The sequence below is a fragment of the Schistocerca serialis genome, chromosome 5 (genome assembly GCF_023864345.2).
Source record: "Schistocerca serialis cubense isolate TAMUIC-IGC-003099 chromosome 5, iqSchSeri2.2, whole genome shotgun sequence".
NCBI lineage: Eukaryota > Metazoa > Arthropoda > Insecta > Orthoptera > Acrididae > Schistocerca > Schistocerca serialis.
The window spans coordinates 398463904-398488461 of NC_064642.1; the positions used below are offsets into that span (position 1 = coordinate 398463904).

At 38.0% G+C, this 24558-nt stretch overlaps 1 protein-coding gene across 1 annotated transcript in view; it reads left to right on the forward strand.

The window, feature by feature from the left end:
• The window catches only part of LOC126481965 (hexokinase type 2-like), a 179067-nt gene that overhangs the window by 127640 nt on the left and 26869 nt on the right, over nucleotides 1–24558 (forward strand). Inside the window, exon 7 of the mRNA XM_050105929.1 lies at nucleotides 22264–22419. Coding sequence (XP_049961886.1) covers nucleotides 22264–22419 — 156 coding nt within the window. The remainder of the gene's footprint in view (nucleotides 1–22263; nucleotides 22420–24558) is intronic.

Here is a 24558-nt window from a genome sequence, read left to right on the forward strand (position 1 = left end):
ATCTGACACTTAAAATGTTGATGGAATGACTGTCAGACAGTGGTTTGTTCACAGGCAGAATGACAAGCCTCTCCATTGTTTTGAAAAAAATTGGCTTCCATTGGAAAAAGTTCTGAGGACAAAAGGTATTAATGCAATGCGGAAACACTGTAGCATGGAGACTTTGATTCCTGCACAAGTTGCTAGCAGTGAATCCAGAAAATGTAATATGAATTGACAAAACATGGGTCAACATGTGTCATGCACATTCCATCGCATGGACAGATGACATGCACCACAGAACTATGAGTGTGCCAACTGGTAGGAGGGCGACTAATTATAGTTCATGCTGGCTCTATGAATGGTTTTGTGCCCATTGTTATGATGATATTTTATTCAAAAAAAGCTGTCAGTTACCACAAGGAAATGAATGCAGATGCATTCAGATACTGGTTTGTTACTTGTTTGCTACCAAATGTCAGTTCTGGTATTTTTTTTGTGACGGACAATGCGCCATACCATTGTGTACAATTAAATAAGGCACCAACAGCTGCTGCAAGGAGAGGTGAAATAGTCAGCTGGTTGAAAGATAGTTAAATAGGCTTTGTATGTGCAAAGTGGAGCACAACTGAACTAATCTGGGCTCAAATAAAAGCAGATGTTGTGGAGCAAAAAATAAATAAAAAATAAAAAATAAAAAATAAAATAAAATAAAATAAAAATCATGAACCACATGTGGAAAGAGATTAAAAGGTCAAACATAGCAGAAGATGTAAGAGAAGAATCCGTTCATAGTATTGTAATTTCTTTATCAGACAATGAGGACAGCAGCAGTGATGATACGGAAGGCTATGTGGTCATGACCAGAGATGAACAATCAGATGATGATGATCTTGGGGTTTCGGTTCTCGTGCATGAAAAATAGAGGTAATATCCTTATTCGATGTTTTACACATAACATTTGTGCAATTTGCTTTACCTTGTTAATGTTGAAAGTCTGACTGTGTGTAATTTTTACTTTGGCCTGGAACCACAGTCATGATGTTACCACCATTTTACAGTAATCACTTTTATTTTATTGTTATATGATCCAGAGTTTGGCCATAGGCCATCTTCAAGTACAGTAACTTATTTGTATGTCAAAAGATATCAGACTGGTATGAAATACAGTGAAATCTGAACCGTATAACAATAAAATAAAAATTGTTGCAGTCAAATGGCAGCAACACCATTAAAGAAAATATTTATGTGTGTGTTTGTGTGAGGTTACAAACACTGGTAACACATGTGAAAAAATATTCCATCAAGGAATACATCGGTCAGCAGAATGCTGCCCCTACAGGAATGCTGCAATAAATGATACAGGACTGTTAGGTTCTGAAGGAGCTGATTGTTGCTAGGGCTGAAGGGTGGGACAGGGAGGTCTGTCACCCCGCTCTCCACCACCACTGGCTCGCTGCCCATTCATGTTGAATAATGGTAACTGCACTGCCAGCTGTCAAAGCTCTTCTCTCGACGCACGGAGTATAGTATCAGGATAATTTCATATTGTGACATCACCTGTTGGATGACAACTGCTTACTATCCTCAGACAAATGGCCTCACAGAAGCCTTTCATAATGCTGGCACATATGCTCTTGATGAATGATGATGTCAAAAAGAGAGACTGGGACACCATGCTGCACATCATGTCAATCGCACACAACACAGCAAAGCAAGACACTACAGACTTCATGCTGTTCTTTCTGCTTGACAGTCGCAAGTCCAAAATGACAATTGGTTTCCAATTCCACCGGATGGTACTCAGATTGACTAGGTAAAACACCTCATTATGAGGACTGAAAAAGCAAGGCAGCTACCTTGCATCTGGATCCTGTATGCCTAGGAGAAAGATCAATAGTACTGTAACACCAAGCACCAATTAGTGAGATACAGCCTGGGAGACTACCTATGAATATTTGTGCCTGTGTGGAAAGTGAGACTATCGATAAGATTACTAAAGTGCTACTTTGGGCCGTACTGTACCCTTTGTCACATGCCACATATCACAAATGAAGGTGAAGATATGACCCTTCATCAGGAATACAAGAACATAGAGATGTCATCCATGTCACCAATATAAAGGCCTACTATATTCTGAGATGCAGATCAACAATGGGTACTTCTCACTCAAGCATACTGGAGACCTACTCAATGATTGCAAAGCTTTACTGAAAGAGGCTGCCTCCGATGCTCATCATAGTGAAGGGGATGTGGCAATATGACCAGAATGTGAGGATCTACCTGCACTGTCATTCAGAGGACCATTGACAAGTACTGGGTTGGCACCACTGAGAACTTTTGAAACAGCAGGTCACTGTCTAGGAGAGGGACCAATGTCACGAACTGGGGCATGCAGTGTGGCATAGCATTATGCCTGGTGTGCTGCATACTGCAAAATCAAACCCAACGTTCAGCATTATTTCTTACTTAGAAATTATTGTTTCCAGAAGGTTATAGAAATTTCTTATGATTGTAACATTTATATATTCTGAAACATTCTATGTTGATATAAATAGCAGCACTTTCCATCTGGGAGTTTTGTTCTGTTCTGGCTATACAGTTGGTGCTCACAGTAAATGTACTTTCAGTGCTAAGTGTTGTACTTCACTGATGCTCCTGTTTTTTGGTCTTGAGCTTGAATTGCTACAAGTGTCTATTTTCAGTATGTCTTGGAGCAATTATCGTGGACTCACCTTCAGAAACTGCAGAGGTATTAATGAATAACTCTGTACTATTTAGACGACACTGATAAAGTCCAACATGACACTGTAGTATTGTACCATGCTATCTAGGAAACCCCGAACTCAGAACTGAAACTGGTTTACTCCCAAGAAAAAACACAATGTCTCCCGCTAGGATTGTCCAAGGAGCCAGAAGGGGTGGCCGAGCAGTTCCAGGCACTACAGTCTGGAACCGCGCGACCGCTATGGTCACAGGTTCAAATCCTGCCTCGGGCATGGATTTGTGTGATGTCCTTAGGTTAGTTAGGTTTAAGTGGTTCTAAGTTCTAGGGGACTGATGAGCTCAGAAGTTAAGTCCCATAGTGCTCAGAGCCATTTGATCCATTTGATTGTCCAAGGAGACAGAAAGCAAATCAATAAAACATCTTGACACAAAACTGGACTTGGAGGAACATAATAGCAATATTTGCCAGAAAACAGTATGAGTGTCCTATCTTGCATGGAAACTGGCAGGTCTGGCCACTGATGAATATCTAATTATGGCTTGCTTAAGTTTCTTTCAGTCTCTCATTTCTTGGGTTCTGTTGTCATGAGGACACTCTGGCAATGTTTCTAACATTCTAAAAATGTGGAAGAATAATATGCAAAGCTGGTCCCAAGGGATTCTGCCATCCTCTCTTCGTCATCTTAAAAACACTTACCATTATAATCTCTAAATTTATGTTGCACTACTATATTTTCAGAGCAGATTGAATCAGTTTGATAATAGAAAGAATACCCACTTCAACAACATCAGGTGCAAAATAAATTTGGACATATTGTGGTATGTGCTACTGAAGACAGGTAGCTCACACAAAATCATCAGTCCAAAACATTTCAACAAACTCCTGATTCTGGTTGATCCAAATTGTTCATACTCTTTAAAGCAAAGATTTATGGACAGTTACAGAAACATGTATTCTATGAGCTGAGAAAAATACATGATATTGACATTACTTTGTAAGAACATTTCTGCATAAGCAGACATAATTTTTGTAAGAATTCCACAGTAAAAGAAATCATAACTTGTTTAATGCCAGTGTCTACTCTGCTGTGTGGCCAATGCCAAAAAAGGATTTCATTTGAATTAAATCAAAGAACAGAATTGGATTGCTAAGTTTATTGCCAATGGGTATCCATCTCCAGTGAAGGTTTCTTTATATATTTACACACCCTGCAAACTGTCGTGAAGCACGTGGCAGGGGGTGCAACATAATAAAATTTCTCCTCATGCTGTTCACATACTAGTGCAGGAAGAATGTCTTTTGAAGTGCCTGTGTAAATGCTGTAATTAGTCTTGTCATTTTAGTCGCTGTGTATCTGATCTAGGGGCAGCATCCTTCATTAGTAATCAAAACATCTTTGGTCCCCCATTCAAGCCCAGGCACTGCTTAAAATTTGAATAAAAATCATCAGTAATGGTGGCCAAAAAGCTTCTGTCATAGGAAGTCATCCCCTTTGAGCCAACAGCCTTGTCAAAGAGGGCAAAGGTGCTGACAGAGGTTTAGGACACTCTTGCCCTGGCTGTGGAAAACTGAACCTAAAGGCAAAAGAATCAGCAATAATCAATGGAATGAGGATGCAGAAGGTAATGCAAACCACTGCATTAAAGACACACAATATATATCTCACAGGATGTGTGGCTTGCAATTGAAAAGTGTCATGATGATCTCTCCATTGGCAAAAGATCCCCAAGTAGTCCCCCAATTGGATCTCCAGGAGGGGACTGCCATGGGGGAGGTGACCATCAAATAACCAATGAAATGATAATATTCTGCAAGTCAGGGCATGGAATGTCAGAAGTTCGAACTTGGTAGAACAGCTAGAAAATCTGAAAAGGGAAATGCTAAGAGACAATCTAGACATAGTGGGTGTCAGTGAAGCAAAATGGAAAGGTCACAAGGATTTATGGTCAGATGAGTACAAGGTAATATCAACAGGAGCAGAAAATGTTGAAACAGGTGTAGGATTCATTATGAGTAGGAATGTAGGGCAGTGAGTGAGTTTCTGTCAACAATTCAGTGATAGGCTTGTTCTCCTTAGAACTGACAGCAAACCACACTGACAAATATACTCAAGACAGGACACGCCTACATTGCAAACAGAAGATGAAGAGGTAGAGATAGTATATGGGGATATTGAAGGGTAATTCAGTCCATAAAGGGAGATTAAAATCTATAGTCATTGGGAACTCAGATGTGGTAGTAGGGGAAGGAGAAGAAGAGAGGGTTACTTGACAATATGGCCTTGGTAGATAGAATGAGGTAGGAGAAAGCCTAATTGAGTTAAGTCCCATAGTGCTCAGAGCCAAAGACTAATTGAGTTCTCCAATAAATTTCAGCCGGTGAGAGCAAATATTCTGTTCAAGAATCACAGGAGGATGAGTTACACTTGGAAAAGACTGGGAGATATGGTAAGATTTTAGATTATGTCATGGTCAGGCAGAGATTCCAAAATCAGATGCTGGATTGTAAGGCACACCCAGCAGCAAATCATAATTAATAGTGATGAAGAGTAGGCTGAAGTTTAAGAGACTAGCCAGGAAGAATTGATGCACAAACAAATGGGACTGGAGGTGGGAATGAAGTGATACACTTGAAGTTCTCCAAGGCTATGTATACTGTGATAAAGAATAGCTAAGTAGGCAATTCAGTTGAAGAGGAATGGACATCTCAAAAAAGGGCAATAACAAAAGCTCTAATAAAAAACATAGGTACAAAGAAGGTAACTGTGAAGAAATCATGGGTAACAGGAAAAATACTTCAGCTGATTGATGAAAGAAGAAAGTACAAAAATTTTCAAGGAAATCCAGAAATGCACAAATACAAGTCACTTAGGAATTAAATAAATATGAAATGCTTTGAAACTAAGGAAAATTGTTGCATAAAAGAATGAAGAAATTAAAAAAGAAATGAATGTTGGAAGAACTGATTCAGCATACAGAAAAATCAGAACACCCTTCACTGAAATCAAAAACAAGGGTGGTAAAAATGGGGGCTTTCACTGTTAAATGCAGAGAAGAGAGCTGTTGGCTAGAAAGAGTACATTGAAGGCCTCTATTAGAGAGAAGAATTGGCTAATGACGTGATAGAAGGAGAGACAGGAGTTGAAATAGAAAAGATAGGGAAATCAGAATTTAAAAGAGCTTTGGAAGATTTAAGATCAAGTAAGGCAGAAGGTTTAGATAACATTTCATCAGAATTTCTAAAACCACTGGGGGGAAGTGGCAACAAAATGACTAGTCAACTTGACGTGTAGAATATATGAGTCTGGTCATATACTGTCTGACTTTGGGAAAAATATCATTCTCACAATTCTGAAGATTGCAAGAGGTGAGAAGTACAAGAATTATTGCACAGTCAGCTTAATAGCTCATGCATTGGAGTAGCTGACAATAATTGAAAAGAAAATTGAGGATATGATAGATGACAATCAGCTTTAGAAAAGCTAAAGGTACCAGAGAGGCAGTTCTGATGGTGCAGCTGATAATGGAAGCAACCTGAAGTTTATTATTATTAGTTCATTCTGTGAAGAGTTGTAAACACACATTTCACAGGCTTTGGGCAGTTAGATCTGAATCTAGTGCCATTGGTTAAATATGAATGAGGATGTACCTATTAATGTTAAAGTTGTTAGCCTGTTTCGACTAGGAAGATGGAAGAATTAGTGGCTGTTATTAGGGCTCTAGGGGAGGAATTAAAAAAAACTTAAATATGGATTTCTTAAATGTAAAAATACAAGAACAGGAATTAAAAAGAAAAGGGGAGGAAGTAGCTACAAAAATAGATAAAATTTCTAATATAGAAGTGACCTTATTGAAGTTAACTTAAGGAGTCACAATTGGAGGAAATTAAACAATGTGACTTGGTCAAGAATGAATTTCAAGAAGAGTTCAGAGATGTAGATGATATGATATGCAACAAATGAGGAATTGTCAAGTGATGAATTTGATAGTGTTCGCAACCAAATCTCAGATATTTTGTGTTTCGATATAATTGTCATAAAGGAGTGTGGCTGAAAGAAGTTCAAAATATTTATTTGATACCACAAATTGTCATAAGCCACAGTCACTAAAACAATGAAATTTTTAAAAGGTTACATGAGTAGTTTCGATGCACTGAGTCATCCTTTTCAAATACATTCACAATCTTAGAAAACTGCATTAATAATTGCAACAATACTTTATTCAAATATTACAAAAAATACACTAAAACCAGTAAATTGAGGCAAAGGCACCAGAAATTGGACACAAGACCTCATGACAATTTTTGGTTATCAGTTATTTCGCACCTAATGTCATGTAGATGAAAACTGCATTGGGAGGAAAGATATTATATTCTCTTGCGCTATATCCAGCCATGATGCAACAATCATTCTGCAAAACAAAGGTTGACATATCATAATGTCATGACATGCAGAAATCCCAAAACTAGAACACAATGTGCAATCACATATCAAGGAAGTAGGCTTAATAGTAGATATAGTCATGTGTGTAATGGCTTTAAGTTTTGTTATAGTAAGTGTCTGAACATTAACCCTTGAGTGGGCACACCTGTGCATAAAGTGTGCCAATCAAACATAAAATGATTTTGAGTGGTTCCATTGTTGTTTCACAACTGCAAACCCATGCCCATTCCTTCAGTATTGGTTCAGGTAACACAACAATAAACTAGTGTTATCATATGTCCAAGTGAGCAGCAGTAATATAAAATACAAAGCGAGCTAGATGAGAAAACAAGTACAATACGTGCAAAAAAAAAAAAAAAAAACAGTTATGAACTAGCAACATAATCCCACATTGAGGCCATTGTCTATGAGATAATTAGTGGTTGAATAAGCAGCTGGCTGGGATCTGATGCAACTGCACTGCTTAATGCTTCGAGTGGGTCATTACTGCCTCTGTAACACCTGCCCTTGACAACAGAGTGTTATAGTGAAAAGTGATTTCATTGTTGTTTAATAAAACAGTGGTTAAGCTCATATTATGTAAGTTTAGTTTCTTGTTGTTTAAATAAACTGAGATTAAACTGGGATTTTGATCATACATGACTTATCTTGATAACATAAAGAAAGCTATCCTATACATGTGTACAAAGTGGCCCTGCCCGTGTTATGAGAAACAACATGTCCACGTGAGAGTTAATGACCATGAAAAAGAAGCTTTAAGCTGTGGGCATGTAAGTATTAATATACTATGTGAACTGTTGTCTGTTGGAAAAATGAAGTCTGTGAATAGCAGACTCAGTGTAATGACAGGCATACTACAATCTGCTGATGCTCATTGTTGGCTAATAAGAAGTGTATTATTTAACATATCAATGGAAAATAAAGATTTAAGATATATTAACAGTCCAAAACCTGGTGGTGGGTTTATTACTTCATGTGGCGGGCACATAGAATCATTGTTATTGTGGTATTCCTTGTATAAATCAGTATCAGAACTTGAAAGACTTTTATTTACTTCATAAGTTGATTATTAAGATTTATATATGTTTGTTATTTTATTATTTGTTTGAGGCATATCAGCTTCATTATGCATTTAGTGATATATGAAGCAGACGATATTTTAAAAGTTTTGTAGTCATATTATGATAGGAATGTTCTTTGTTGTGTAATAATTTTCATCTGCTGTGGCAGAAGGATAGCATTGTAACAGGATCATTGAATCGGCAACGGAACATAAGATTAATGTTAAATAAATTTCTTGCAGGTGCTAGAGCATTTCTGTGCAATAAATACCATATTTAATTTATTGGAACTGAATTTTAAATGAATATTATAAGCACTGAAAACATATTTTAGTGGTATGTAAGACACCTCCTACCTGACCTTGTAGCAGTTACAGTAACAAAATGGTTTAAGAGACTATTATATAAAAAAAAAGTAATAGCTCTATGCATTCTGCAATTCAGACAAATGGTTGATGTTAAAATACATGTAAGGTATGTCACATGAACAGGGGGAAGAGGAAGGGAAAGGAAACCATTCCTTAAGTGGAATAGGACTTGCTGACATCCAAGTGGAAAAGCAACAGTTCGGTGAGTCATTCATTTTGCCACTGGAGCTAAGACTATTGTTATCTCTGGTGAAAGATTGCTAATGAATAGTTTAACAGCTGATGTGATGTGTAAAAATAATACAAAATGCTTGAGTTATCTCTGATGAGAGAGCTATAATGAATAGATGATAAGGAAGTGAAATAAAAGCCTGTGATTAATAATATATTATGTTAACAAGCAGAGAATCACAGGATTGCTGGGTTACCAAATAGATTTGTTTTATCTTATAAAAACTGGAAAGATTAAATAAGTATTAAGAGAAAACTTAGAATAATTCTCAACAGAGCTTGAGTAACTACCTGTTAACATACATAGTAAGTATTTGTCTAAAGAAATAAAAGAAAGATCTTTGTTTCACATATGTAAACACTCAGTACTGTATTTTTGTAATTGCTGTTGATGTGAACAGAATGTGACTAGTTTTATAACAAAGAATAAAGATAAACTTTATAATCTAGTACCAAAGGACAGTCATTGACAACAAGTTTCCTGAGATTGCAGTTGTGTGTGTGAGTTGTGTGTGTGTGTGTGTGTGTGTGTGTGTGTGTGTGTGTGTGTGTGTGTGTGTGTGTGTGCGCATGCATATGCACATCTATTGTTGATGAAGGCCAAAGGCTGAAAGCTTTAATTGTGAAAGTCTTTTTGTTGTACCTGTCTGCGACTCAGCATGTCCGCTATATGCTGAGTAGCAACTTTCATTCTCACAATATAGGAGGAATAAAGTGAGAGAAGGATCATTATTATACGATTTAATAGAATATATGTAGGTTATGTTGTTAGATGGAGTGTAGGTAAGAAGGTATAAAAGGAGGAGTCAGGAAACATAGGTTTTGAATAACCGGGTAGAGTGAATATGCTACAGAGAAACTTCATCACTGGGATGCATAAAGATAAGGGTCAGAGGCAGTGCACACTGTTAAAGACTTAAGATGGGCATACACAGTTTTATGTAGGAGGTGCTCCTAATGGCACTATGTCTCAGATGAAACATCAGGAACAAAAAAGTTTCTTTGACTTCACTCTGTTCAGCCATTAGTGTGTGTGGAACATGCTTGCCCATAGCTTCCAGATGCAAAGTGCATGACATAATTGCTACATCAAGTTTGATACAAAATTTGTACCCTAATCCATAACTAAGGAATCAGACACACTAAATTTAAGTATCCAGCTGTTAATATAGCCTAAGCTACCATACTAGACAGCTGATCATGAATCATGAGTATTGCCAGAAACCTTGAAAAAAATCTATAATTGTTAGTATATATTTATTTCTGGTTGATATTCTTTTTAACAGTCCCAATAAATCAAGTCCAATTATCTTAAAAGGTTTAGAGACCTCTAGGAGTTTTTGCAAAGGAATTTTCTGATGACTAATATCTGTGCTTTGTACACAGGGTACACAGTCTTTTATGTACTGCTCAACATTCCATGTACTGCTCAACATTCCATTTCTTGTTCTCCACCAGAGCCTTTCCACATCTCATCTGTTGTCATTCTCACCCTGACAACATATGGTCATACACTTGTCACAACACCTCATTGTTGAATGCGTGCCAGAATCATTATGCATGGTCCATATTTCATCATACTACAGAGTACGCCCTCATGCATCACAAACTGTGGTTGTGACCTAAATGCCTGTCTGTGTCAGAAACTTATGCTCTCTGCCACTCCATTACACTTTTCCATATTGTATTCAACACAGCAACCTTTCTACTCAAAGTATCTGCATTTGTGAATTTCCTATCCAGTTTATGAACCATTTCATAATCATGCCTGGTGAGTTTGAGTGCCCACCTTATCAATTTGCTTGAAGTGTCCCAACAACCATTTCAATGATGTATGATCTGTTACAATCTTAAACTCTCACCCCTTTAAATAACAATGAAAATATGTGATCCAATATATAACCACTAGCACTTCCTTTTCTGTTGTGGAGTAGTTATGCCCTACTTTGTTCAGTTGCCTTGAAGCAAATGCAGCTGGTGTTCCTGCCCGTTGATATTATGGCTCAGGGTACAACCACTCATCACATTACTGACATCACATGAGAGATAAATTCCTTCTCAAACTCAAGAAAGATCAGTGCTGATTCAGATACTAATGAATGCTGTCATCAGTGTTGCAAACACTGTCTGACATTCACTGGCATTTCATGCCCTTTCTCAATGATCGATTCATTAGTTTTGTGATCTTTGCAAAATTCTTTATAAATTTGCAGTAATAAATGTAAAAACCCAGGATAACTGTAATTATTTCATGACCTGTGGCATTGTGAAGTCCAGATTGTCTCTTTAAGCAAGGATCAATTTGAACACATTGCCCACTAATCACAGGCCCTATGTAGTTCACCTGTGTCTGTGCAAAACGGCACTCTATGCTAAGCATCAGACGTGTTGATCGTAGGCTACTGAATATGTCTTGCAAGCTTTTGCATACTCTGACATATCCTTGTAGAATACAAAGATATCATCCAAATATACCGTGCATGTTTTTTGCTTTAAACCATGTAGCACCCCACTAATAATCTTTGGAACTTGGATGGCGCATTTCTGAAATCCTCCTATATTGGTAATGTCCCTATAGGACCATAAAAGCTGTCTATGGTCTATCTTCTGGGACTACCACAGCTGGTGATATCTGCTTCTTAGATTCATTGTTGTAAATTTGTTTGACATTTCTGTAATATTGGGGATGGGATATGCATCAGAGGCAGTTTTTGCTTAGTATCATCCAGTGATTTTTTTGGAACAATGACAATGCTTGCACCCCATGGTGTATTATCCCTTCTGCAAATTCTTGGTCTGTGAATTCTTCCATTAAGGGTTGAAGATGCTTCACTATGTGGTACAGCTTTTGTAAACTGGTGCGTTACTATCCATAGGTAGGCAGTGCTGGGTAACAGGTGTTAGTGGTAAAGGACCATCCATGTCCATAAATTGTAGTAGCTAAGTTTCCATTGCCTGACGATCACTACCTTGCAAGTGACCCACTTTCCTATAATGCTCCTATGTCAACAGTTTACTTGTGACTCTGGTTATCACATGACATGTCAATGTCCTCTTCATCCAATACATTGAAAGTGGCAATCATTAAGACCTTCAGCAGACTAACCATGTCCATGCCGAAGTTGTCCAAGCTTACAGGAACCATAAATTCACCACAAATACTATTTATAAGCACTACACTTCTGCACTCAAAACATTGCATTTTGACTGACTCTTAATTATCCAACAGTGGCTCTAACACATATAACCTTTCAGAGCATACCAACTTGCTCATACCTGCTGGATTTTTTATCATGGGAACCAACCTTTAGTGTTAAAGTGCCCAGTTTTTCTTCGAAAAACCCTGTGCTATTTTGGTTGTGATAATGCTACCTTAAGCTGTCAGCTAACTGTTGGAATGTTTTCCTTTACTAAGAACTTCACAATCCAACATGTATGTTTTAGCTTCACCTATCATTCGTAAATTAGCCACGTGGAGAGGAGTCTCGCTTCACCAATCACACACTATGTCAGTAGACCTAGCATTGTTAATGAGTACAGTTACATCCTCTGTTGACTTGCAAGAGAAAATCATTATCAAGTTAGTTGCTAAGGGATCAAGAGGGAGGGAGGGTACACTCAACACTGCCTTTGCTTCCCCATATTCCAACTGGTATAGCTGCACCACAGCTTTTAAAGCTTCAGCCTGCCTACAAAGCTCTTCCTTTGCCTGTTTTTGTTGAGAATTAAAATCTAACAATGCTCGTACTCACTCTGTGAAAGTGGAAACAGTGTAACCCATAGTAGCAGCCCATGTATCTGCCATTTTGTCTAATTTACAATGGCCATTTTCCACAACAAACAAGCACAAATACAAAATCTGTACATAAAATACTCAGAAAATAATTATACACTAGTCTTTTTACTGTCTCATTCCCCAATGGGACTTGGAACAATCTTGTGCCAAATGACCAAATTGTCTGCAAGTACTACATGTGGCCGGCACAGCCTTGGTACATGGCAATTTGTGCCCTGACAGGTTACAAAACTTGCACCACACTGGCATTAAATAGATTTCCCCTCTCATTCCTTATAAATAATGACAAGTCTTCAGTTTCCTGCATTTTAACAAAAGACTTTCACAGTGCTACTGAAGTCTCTACAACTTGATATGGTCCAACCAGATACACACGCACACCAAAAGGCCAACAAAGAAGAAAATTGCCCTCACCACATTACATCTTTGGTGACAATAGCCAACAGTTTGTCCTGAATGTTTGTTGTTATGAAGTTTAAGCACTGGTCACCTACCATGGGTGAACCAAGACTGCAGCAGATGTTCATGAATCAACCAGGGGTTGACAGTTGCACTGTGGCTGGACAGTGAAGATGACACCTCCCAGGCCATCTGAAAATGAGAAGGACTGGTAGCACACCTGCCTTCTCCTTGTCCATGATGGCCTAGTGGGCAGCAGTGGCAGACCACAGCTGTGTTTGCATCAGTTTGGCTGCATCTCAGTGTTGAAGTCAGCAAGCAGGTAGCGGGCAGATCATCATCAATCAGCTTGTCATGTCATGGTTTCACTGAAATTCAACAGACCGTCATTCTCTCTGGTTCTGGCAACACAGATAGAATGGTGGCTTGACTGAATATGTCCTCAATCTCCAAAATCCCCATTAAAGAGCCAAGCCCATGCCTATGACATTGTGGCTCTGAGTATATGAGCAAATTTGCCCTCATTTATTTTTCTCGTCGGCACTCCTTGCCTTATTGTGGTTTCTCAATAATTATTCTGAGTTTCAAACTCGGTTCTTTCTGCAATGTCTGACTAGTGCAGTGGCGCTCTGGTGCTTAAAGTTATGGAGTATTACTTCATACTGCCATGTTATGTTGTAATGCAATGTTTACTCTTTTCCTTGCCAGACTTGAAGGCTGTGTGGCACTGCTCACCAGGTGCTCTGTCTTCCATTATATTGGCACTATGCCATGTTCACATTTCATTTGGCGCCCAAGCCCTGAAGTGCCTCCTTGACTCAGAGCTTGCTGGGTAAAACTTTAATACACTCATGTTCAGAAAAAACAGAACATCTTGAAAGACTGGAGATAGGACATTCATATTTACAGCACATGTACATTAGTATGTTATGCAGAAGTGATCAGCATTTCAGTCACCTTGGTTCATCATGTGTCCTGTTGCCTCATAGGCACAGGGTCCACCATAGGCTCTGATAACTTGTTCCATGTGTGATGATGTCGATGTGATGAGGTGCAAATGGAGTCAAGTTGCATTCCAAAGTTCACCTGTGGTGGTTGGCATTGGGTCACAGCGCTGCACCTGTCATTTCACCATATCCTACACATTTTTGATTGGTGACAAATCTGGTGATCTGGCAGGCCAGGGTAAAAGGCTGACATCCTGTGACACCAAGAATGTATGCATTTGTGCAGCAACATGCAACTGTGCACTGTCTTACTAAAAATGGCATCTCAGGTGGTGTGCAGAAAGGGTATGGCTGCAGGTCACAGGATGTCACACTGGTCATAATGCCCTGGACATAACCAGTTGTGATTTGTGGTTGTATCCAATAGTGCCCCACATCATAAGGAGACCTTGAGATGGTGCTGTACATCTTTTGTCAATGTAGTCACTGTGGTGCTGCTCTCCCTGTCTGCGGTGAACCTAAATGCGGCCATCATTTTCAAACAAACAGGGCATGGATTCATCCAAAAACATTATCTGATGGCATTCCTGTCCTCAGTGACATTGTTCCACACATCATTGGCATCTAATATGTTTCTGCACATTCATCAAGGTAGGCAGAGAAATGAATGACACACACATAACCCATACCTTAATAAATGGTGACGGACTATCATCCCTGATAGTGCATGATGTGTTACACTGTTTCACTCTTGCACCAGTGCTGAGGAGGATGCAGATCTGTCCCGAAATGCCATTTGGATGAGGTGTTGATCTTCTCGGGGTGGTCCGGGTGGTGCAACCTGACCCATCGCTGCGTGTTCAGTGGCCTTCCATGAACTATTCTCCACACACCCATTGCACAGCCAAAACGCTTTGTCCTACACAAGCAGCAATTTCCTGGATGGATGCATTACATTCTCTCATGCCAGTAATGTGTCTTTCAAACTCACTGATCTGATGGTACGTGCATACATTTGTGACGCATCCTGCATGTCTGCTCAAGCTACACTAATATTACCTCCAGTTTATAGTGACAACAAGAGCTGTAGGCTCATTTTACCAGTAGGTGATGTTGTGCCATGATATTGATGTTGACCTTGAACCTGTGGGTCAAAATGGTTCAAATGCTAATCACTTCTGCAGAATGTCATAATGTACATGTCCTGGGAATCTGGAAATATGGAAAATGTCTGTAGCCCTTCACCCATGATTTGCAAGAAATCATTTGAGAAAAGAGCAAATTGAGTTTTGCACGTGTGATGATTTCTAAATCCATGATGATTTGTGGACAGAATATTTTCTGTCTCAAGAAAATGTGTTACTTTCAAACTCAGGAGACATTCAAGAAGTCTACCGAAACTGATGTTAAGGATATTGGTCTGTAATTTTGTATGTCCATTCTTTAACTCTTTCTATGTATCACAGCTCTTCACTGAACAGGTATTTGAATGTTGTGCAGGGGTATTTGAATTTATTGAAACTAAACTTCTAATTGTTGTTGTTATAATTCGCATAATTCTGACTTAAGAGCATTTCTGCTCAAGCTAGAGAGGGTTCTTGGTTCACTTTGTAGGAAGTACCAGAAATTAGTTATATGTGGTGACTTCAGTATAAATCTTGTATATGATGGTGCAAGAAAAAGGATGTTGGTTGATCTCCTGACTTCATATGATCTGATGCAGACTGTGTTTTCCAACTAGGGTGCAGGGGAACAGTAGCACAGACATAGAAAATATTTTTATTCATTCTTCATTACTAGATGGGCATTCTGTTAGTAAAAGGGCCTTTGAGACCATGATGCACAATTTTTAACGCTAAAAGGCTTTTGTAGTCAAACAAATGTCACATATAATTACTAACTATGTAGGAAAGTTAATACAACAGCAATATAGAGTTTCAGGCCGTGATGCACAAATTTTAACACTAAAAGGCGTTTGTAGTCAAACAAATGTCGCATATAATTTCAAACTATGTCAGAAAGTTAATCCAACAGCAATAGAGAGGTTTTTAAACCTTGTCAAGGAAGAAGAGTGGCAGGATGTTTATAGTATTGATAGCATAGATGATAAATATAATGCTTTCCTTAACACATTTTTCATATTCTTTAAGAGTTGCTTTCCATTAGAACATTCTAATTGGGGTACTAGCAGTAGTAGGCAGCCCGGGTGGCTGACTAGTGGGATAAGAATATCATGTTGAACAAAGTGGGAATTATATAAAAATGTTAGAAGTAGTCACAATCAAGCTACAGGGCCCCTTTACAAACAGTACTGTAAGGTGCTGAAAAATGTTATTCGGAAGGCAAATAGTATGCGGTATACCAACAGCTAATTCACAGGATAAAATTAAAACCATATGGTCAGTTGTGAAGGAAGTGTCTGGTTAACAGCACAATGTCAATGATATAAAGTCAGTTTGTGGTAAAAATATATATGTTACTGATAAATCAGATGTATGTACAGTATTTAACAATCATTTTCTGAGCATTGCTGGCGAATTAATTAAAATTTTAGTTTCTACAGGGAATCATAAACTTTTTTGGCAAATGCCTTTCCAAGATTGATGTTAGAAATACGCCCCTGTGATACAGACAAGGGGGGAGATTGAGTCAATAATTAAATCACTGAAGACTAAGGACTTTCAGTGTTATGATGGAGTGCCTAGCAGAATATTAAAGTACTGTGCTGCACATGTTAGCCCTGTATTTAGCCATATTTGTAATTTTTCCTTTAGCAATGGTCAGTTTCCTGAATAATTAAAGCATGCAGTAGTAAAGCCACTTTATAAAAAGGGAGAAAGGGATAATGTAGATAATTTTAGACCTATTTCTACATCTGTGTTTGCCAAAGTTATTGAAAAGGCAGTGTATGTAAGGATAATTGATAATGTTACATCACACAATTTGCTATCAAATGTACAGTTCAGCTTTGGAAGTCGTTTAACAACTGAAAATGCTACATTCTCTTTTCTCTGTGAGGTACTGGATGGGTTAAACAAAAGGTTTTGAATGATAGGCATATTTTTTTTAATTTAACTAAGGTGTCTGATTGTGTTGATCACAAAATATTGCTCCAGAAGTTGGACAATTATGGAATACGGGGAGTAGCTCACAATTGATTCACCTCTTACTTTAGCAACAGACAGCAAAAAGTCATTATTCACAGTGTTGGGAATGGCTATGATGTGGGGTCTGAGTGGGGTACGGTCAAGTGGGGGGTGCCCCAAGGATCAGTGTTTGGGCCACTCCTGTTCCTTATTTATATAAATGATATGCCCTCTAGTGTTATGAGTAACTCTAAAATATTTCTATTTGCTGATTACACTAGCTTGGTAGTAAAGGATGTGTGCAATGATGGCTCGGTTTCAAATAGAGCAGTTCATGACATAACTTCATGGCTTGTAGAAAATAAACTAACACTAAATCACAGTAAGACTCAGTTTTTACACTTTCTAACACACAATTCAACAAAACTCAATGTTTTAATTTCACAGAATGGACACATGATTAGTGAAACTGAACAGTTCAAATTTCTAGGTGTTCAGATAGATAGTAAGCTGTCATGGAAAGCCCACATTCAGGATCTTGTTCAAAGACTTAATGCTGCAATTTTTTGACATGAAAATTTGTCTACTTTGCTTATTTTCATTCACTTATGTCGTGTGGTATTATATTTTGGGGTAACTCTCCCCACTCTAAAAGGATACTTTTGGCTCAGAAACAGGCGGTTCAGGCAATATATGGTGTAAGTTCACGAACCTCTTGTCGACCCCTGTTCACAGGTCTGGGTATTTTGTCATTGGCCTCTCAATATATATATTTCTTACTGTCATTTCTTGCTAACAATAATAGCTTGTTCCCAAGAATAAGCAGCTTTCACTCAGTTAATACTCAGCAGAAATCAAACCTGCATTTAGATCGGACTTCCTTAACTCTTATGCAGAAAAGTGTGCGGTATAATACTGCATCCATTTTAAATAAGCTACCACTCAAATTCAAAAATCTTAGTATTAATCCGCACACTTTCAAATCAAAACTGAAGAGTTTTGGGTCACTGCTTCTATTCTGTCAAGGAATTCCTTAAAAAATTAAACTGATTCTTCTTGTATTGTTGATTGTGTTTACTTAAACTTATGGATTAGAGAAGGAAAGCTGCTACTCACCTTATAGGAGAAATGCTGAGTCACGATAGGCACAACAAAAAGATTCACACAATTATAGCTTTCAGCCATTAAGGCCTTTGTCAGCAATGGACACACAAACACACACACTCACACAAACGTAACTTGCACACATGTCTGCAGTCTCAGATAACTGAAACCACACTGCAAACAGCAGCACCAGTGCCCACCACCCCCACCATACTATCCCTCCCCCTCCCCACCCCAGCCTCCTCCTTACCCTCCCACCCAGTCGCCACTCCCATCATGCACTGATGCTGCTGCTCGCAGTGTGGTTTCAATTATCTGAGGCTGCAGACGTGTGTGCAAGTTGCGTTTGTGCAAGTGTGTGTGTGCATGTGTGTATGTGGGTCAATTGCTGACAATGGCCTTAATGGCTGAAAGTTATAACTGTGTGAATCTTTTTGTTGTGCCTATCACGACTCAGCATCTCCGCTATATGGTGAGTAGCAACTTTCCTTCTCTAATGTTGTTATATTCCATCCTGAATTTTCCATTGTTTAAACTTATGGATTGACTTTTTTTGGGTTCATAAACATTTTGTTTTTATCTGTTGTTACTTTTATCTTGTAATTTCATCTACTAAAACGTTCCATGCCTGTGGGGTTTTCTACTATATTTAGTCCTATGGAATGTGACATATAAATAAAATAATGGAGTTACTTACACTTCTTTACAGTCACATGGGACTTCCCTTTGAGCAAGAGATCCATGATAAATGCAAGCTCAGGGGCAATGTCACAGAGTACTCTCTGTTAAACCAAATTGAGATTCCATCTGAACCTGTGGCTTGGTGACTTATTTGTTTTCAACTGTGTCAATTGCTTCTCTACACCAGGGGTGTTTATTACTGTGTCCTGCATACTGGAGTCTCTGTGACAGTCAAACTACAGTATGTATGCATGATTCTCCTGTGTAAATGATTTCTTAAATGTGAAATTTAAAACTGCAGCCTTCCTTTTGGTGTCTTATATTGCCAGACCAGACTGATAGGCAAGTGACTGGATAGAAGCCTTTGAGCTACTTGTTACTTTAATATAAGACTAGAATTTTTGTTGTTCTCTTCAATATCTTTTCCTAAGGTATGCCAATAGAAGCTTTCATACACTCTGTGTACCGATCTTTTTATAGGTGAATTCATTTCCATGTCTTTCATGATGGACTTCTTGTACCAACTGTTCTCAGTGTACTTGTTACATTAGTTCTCTAAGAATATATGAGCTTTCAACCCTAAGCACCAATGCTTTTGTCAAGAAACCAGCTGACTGTCGAAGACAGTGATGACTATCATCAGATGCTTAGATTTTCATAGAGAATTAATGCAACAAATGCATCAAGAACAGCTTATACAGCAAATATTTTATTACTACCTCATCTAAAATAAATCAGTAGTCAGTGCTAACAGCCAGTTATGTAAGAACTACTGAAAAGAATGATTTATAGTGGTGTGAACATTTAAATCTACACTGAAAACCTAAATAATTATTGACCTTCACATGGTAGCTGATAAAAAATTGGTCATGTAAATGTTCCATCAGAGAATGAACCTAATATCTTAAAAGAAGAAGTCCCAAAAGCTATAGCTACATTGAAAAAATAACAAAGCACCTGGAACTGACCTTATTAATGCCAAAATGATCAAGGCATCTGGAGATTTTGGTTTGAAAATTGTGCATGAAATATGTAACAGCACATGGAATAATGGAACAGGTATAGAAGACTGGACCATGTCAGTAATAATTCTGTTTAATAAGAAAGGAAATGCATAGTGTTGTGAACACTATAGAACCATTTATTAATTTCATATACCAGCAAGATTCTTCTAAATGTTATCCGTGAACACCTGAAAACATACTTACATAAAGAAATACCACCAAAGAAAGCTGGATTTGTGCACGATAAAGGAAGATGAGAGCAGATTCTCAATGTCAGACACCTAATTGAAAAATGTAGATAATTCCATACCCCCATCAGTCCTTTGTTTCTTGGATTATAGCAAGGATTTTGACTGTGTTTGATGGAAGGAATTGTGGAACGTACTAGCAGGAATGGGCATTCCTGATCATCTTAATATCCTTATCAGAAATCTCTACCCTGATAGTAAGACAGCAATCAAAGCAGATAAAACTATTTCAAGTCCTTTTGAACCATGTAAAAGAGTTAGACAGGGGTTCATTCTGTCTCCGGTTCTATTTAACATCTAAGGAGAATATGTTACGAGAAAAAGTCTTTATGGCTGGACTGGTGGGATCGGAGTTGGATGAAGAATCAATCATTTAAGATTTGCTGGTGACACCACACAGTGCACAGAATGACAAGTGGAAATGGAAAACTATGGATAAAGTTATGAAAGCAAAAAACTTGGATTGTCAGTTAATAAGAAAAAGACCAAAATCATAACTGACAAAGGGGAGTCACTACCAGCCACTGATGTACTATCAGAATAGGAAGCAGTTGACATTCTGTCTACCTGGGCTCAGTAGTTCAGAAAGATGGTGGCTCTGTACAGGAAATAAGATGTAAGGTTGTTTTGGGTAGTGATGCTGTATCAAAGCTGATAATGATTTGGAAAGAACGAACCCTAACCAGACTTATTAAATTGAAAGTGCTGAAATCTCTGGTGTTTCCAGTTTTCATTTACAGCACTGAGACATGGACAGTAACTGAAGAGGATCACAAAAGAAATGATACTTTTAGATGTGGACAAATAGGAGGTTGCTGAGAATATCATGGATGGACAAGTGGACCAAAAAATCAATCCTTCAAGAACTCAGGGTGGACAAAAAGTTCTCCAGTATATGTTTCCAGTGAATCTTGCAGTTCTTTGGTCTCATAATTTGACAACAGGAGGATCTCTTGTAAAAGATTTCCATCCAAGGCAAAGTCAAAGGGAGAAAATTGAAGGGAAGACCATCGAGATGATGGACAGGTCAGATAAAGGAGAAGACACACCAAACATGAGGCCAGGTACACCAAGATGCAGAAGATCAGGAAAAATGGTGACAGATTGTTAAGAGGATTGTATGATGGGTCACCAATTTTCACCTGTGAAAGACGGAGTGTTGATAATGATGGGAGCTTGCTGATTTAACTTTATCAGAGAGCACAGTTGTAATATATCATGCCATAGATTTTACAAGTGGTTCTATTTAGTTTAATTCATTCAACACTAGGTATCAAATTTACATATTTTCAAGTCTCAATAGGCTATGAACATTAGTTTGTGTGCTCATGACTGCTTCTTACTGATATTTCAAGTGTTTCTTGACATTACTGATATTAACTGGTATTTCTTCTGCTTCTTAGGATACTTCCGGATCATGTGTGGCTTGTTTTGCATGTCTTCTTTCTTCCCAATACCTCCTCATTCTCTTGCTTCTTCTGTTTCTTTCTTCTTTTATTAAGACAACTTTGATTTTGGAAGTCAAAATTTTAACTGGTATTTATTATTAAGCTCCTCCAACTATTGTAGCATAATTCTCAAATTGTGACTTGTGTGATAGTGCTTCTAGAAAATGATATATTCATTGGGAAACATATCATGGTGTACATGCTCTGCAATAATATGGACATAGTCTGCACCATGTATCATACATACTGTAACAGATGCAGATCTCACATAGCGTAAAAATGTCACTACTGGCCTATGTTTGCTCCAGGCTGAATATGTCAAGGAAGTATTTTCTTGGAACATAGCATATCCTGACAAGGCCACTAACCAGAGCAACAGGAAATTGATTCATGTGACCATCTTTTTATTGTTCTATACTATAGATAGCATCAGAGTAGTATCTAATACTTATTTCAAATTATCAGTCTATCATAACTGGCTCTTTTCAAAATCCACTTCAACCAGCAGTTTTCACTGATATTTGCACAAGGAATCAATTAAATGATTTCCCCATATCTTTAAAGTGTGTTCTATAAGTTGTAATGAAGTACATATCCTTCACTTCAATGGGCATTCATGTTCCGTGGTAGAGAAATGGGAACAATGTTCTCATTGATGATCATACACATCTCTCATAACTTTTATTTTGTACCATATATTCATTGTTGTTTTAACCCACATAATATGTTTTACTTGTTACAGGCATGAGAAGATGATATCAGGAATGTATATGGGAGAAATAGTTCGACTGATAGCTGAGAAAGCTATTAAAATGAATGCCATCCTGGGTGGAAAAGGTTCTGATGCATTTCAAAAGCGAGGGGGTTTCTTCACTAAATATGTATCTGAAATAGAAAGGTATTTATAGTCTTTTTTAATTTAAATTGTTTCTTTTCTTGTATTAAGTTGCCATTAAAAGCAAATTTTCCATATTTTTGAACACCAAAGATAATTTTATAATTGCTATAAAAATTAACATTTTTGAGTGTTGTTATTTCATGCATCATATGTTGCTTTCATAATTGATTAGCAACTGAAAAAAAATGAGAAGTTTTCAGGACATATCAGTCATTCATTCATTCATTCATTCAATTTGTTCAAAATATCTTATCATGAATAAAAGCCTCCAGGCATATGAAATGAGGCAAAGGACACGCTAACAATGTGAATGAGAAGGTTCATGGTTCTAGATGACAGACTCTGGGATAGTCTTAATGTCTAGAGGACTTGTTAGAGATCATGTTAGACTTCTACAATGAGATCACTGTAGTAAGGTTTGTGAGCAGAGATGACAGAGTGCTGGCTGAGACTCGCAGCCATGTATGATTCTTGTTAGCAGGAAGTATGTTAAGGTCAGGATTGGGTTTTAGGCGTAATTAGCTGGCTGTTGCATGGCTGTCATGTTTTATTCACAGGGAAGGGATTTGAAGAGGAGTATGAAGCCATGTTGGAGATGAGGAATTTCTCAAATGTGACTAGGAGGTAGCGGGGTGGAAAGGAGGGATGATTACTGTTGGAGGGTGGCTGAAACTGGTTAAGGTAAGGTTCAGTGAGTAATTTTGGGCCTGTATGCTGTTTCCTCTTTACAGTTTTCTTCTATTTATTTTCACCTATAATGTCTTACTTTGTTTTCCAGGGGTTGTACAATGTCCAACACACCCTTAAGTATTGCAGCTAACTCTAGCTTCTCAGATCCATACACATGATTAAAAACTTGTATGTGTCTTCCTTACTGCACATCTGCAAATCCATTCACTCTCCCTTCTTTACTGTTCTCTTCACCTTATTACCAGTCTGAATCTCTTATACATTTATTGAAAAAGCAAACACTTCTTTCAATAATTGTTTACCCTACTAGTTTATTTTTTATTTTTGATGTACTTTCTTTCCCTGTTTGATTTCTACAATACCAAGTAAGTACTTTTCCTCTTTCTACCTCTGCCGACTCAGAACCTTGTTTCTTTGCCTAGCCCAAATCCGTTACAAATGCTGTTTCTGAAAACCTATCTTGCTCTCCGTACACCATCTAGGAAACATTACCTTACCAGTGGTCACCATCCCACCTTTCATTCACCTTTTCCAATTCCTTCAAATCCTAGCCTCCACAATTGTAGTACTGTGTAAATACCCTGCCCAAGCATTGACCCTATTCAACTCCCCCCCCTCCCCTCCTCCTACACTGATAACCTCGGCATTGGGCACCAGTAAACTCTGAACACACACACTCAATCACCTCCATTCCTTTCACAAGATAATTTTATTCTGTCACAACAGCATCTGGTATTCCACCTTATGAACATCTGATCTGCAGACCAACATCCTATCTGCCCCCCTTCCCACCCAACCACCCCTGGTAGCTTGTGAACTCCTCGTCTCCCTTCTTGCTTCCACAAATTCTTTTCTGTGAGTTCAACATCACAACTATGGAACAAACAGCTATTCATGACCTAAAAAGCAACTGTGACAGGGTTGTCTTCATTATACTAATCATATAACCTTGCATACCCTACAAAACATCACACTTCATAATAACGTAATGCAGGGATCACTTAATTCTGAGCTGAATTGGTTTGCAACCAATTAAGTCCATCAAAATCCAAACAAAATTCAACAACTTCTTTTAATTTTGTCAAATGGAGCAGAAAGTAAAAGTATCAAGCTTCTGAGAAACCATATTGACTCAGACTTTAATTGGGAAGAAAGCATTAATCATGTATATGAAAAGCACTTACAAGACTGTTATTTCATGTTGAGACTGAGGGCTGTGGTTAGTAGTGTTTATCTCTGTATTTTGAGCTCTTCTGTTCACATATTTTAGAGAATTTTTGCATGTAAAGGCATTTTTCTCAAATCATTAACATTTTAAAAGTAAAATGTGATTGACCATATAATATGCAAGAATGGTCCTGTGGAACATGAACAGCCATTTTCTTAATCAGTCTCAAGAGTACTAACAGTTGTGAGGTGTATATTTATGTTAGGAACTGGGAATCAGGA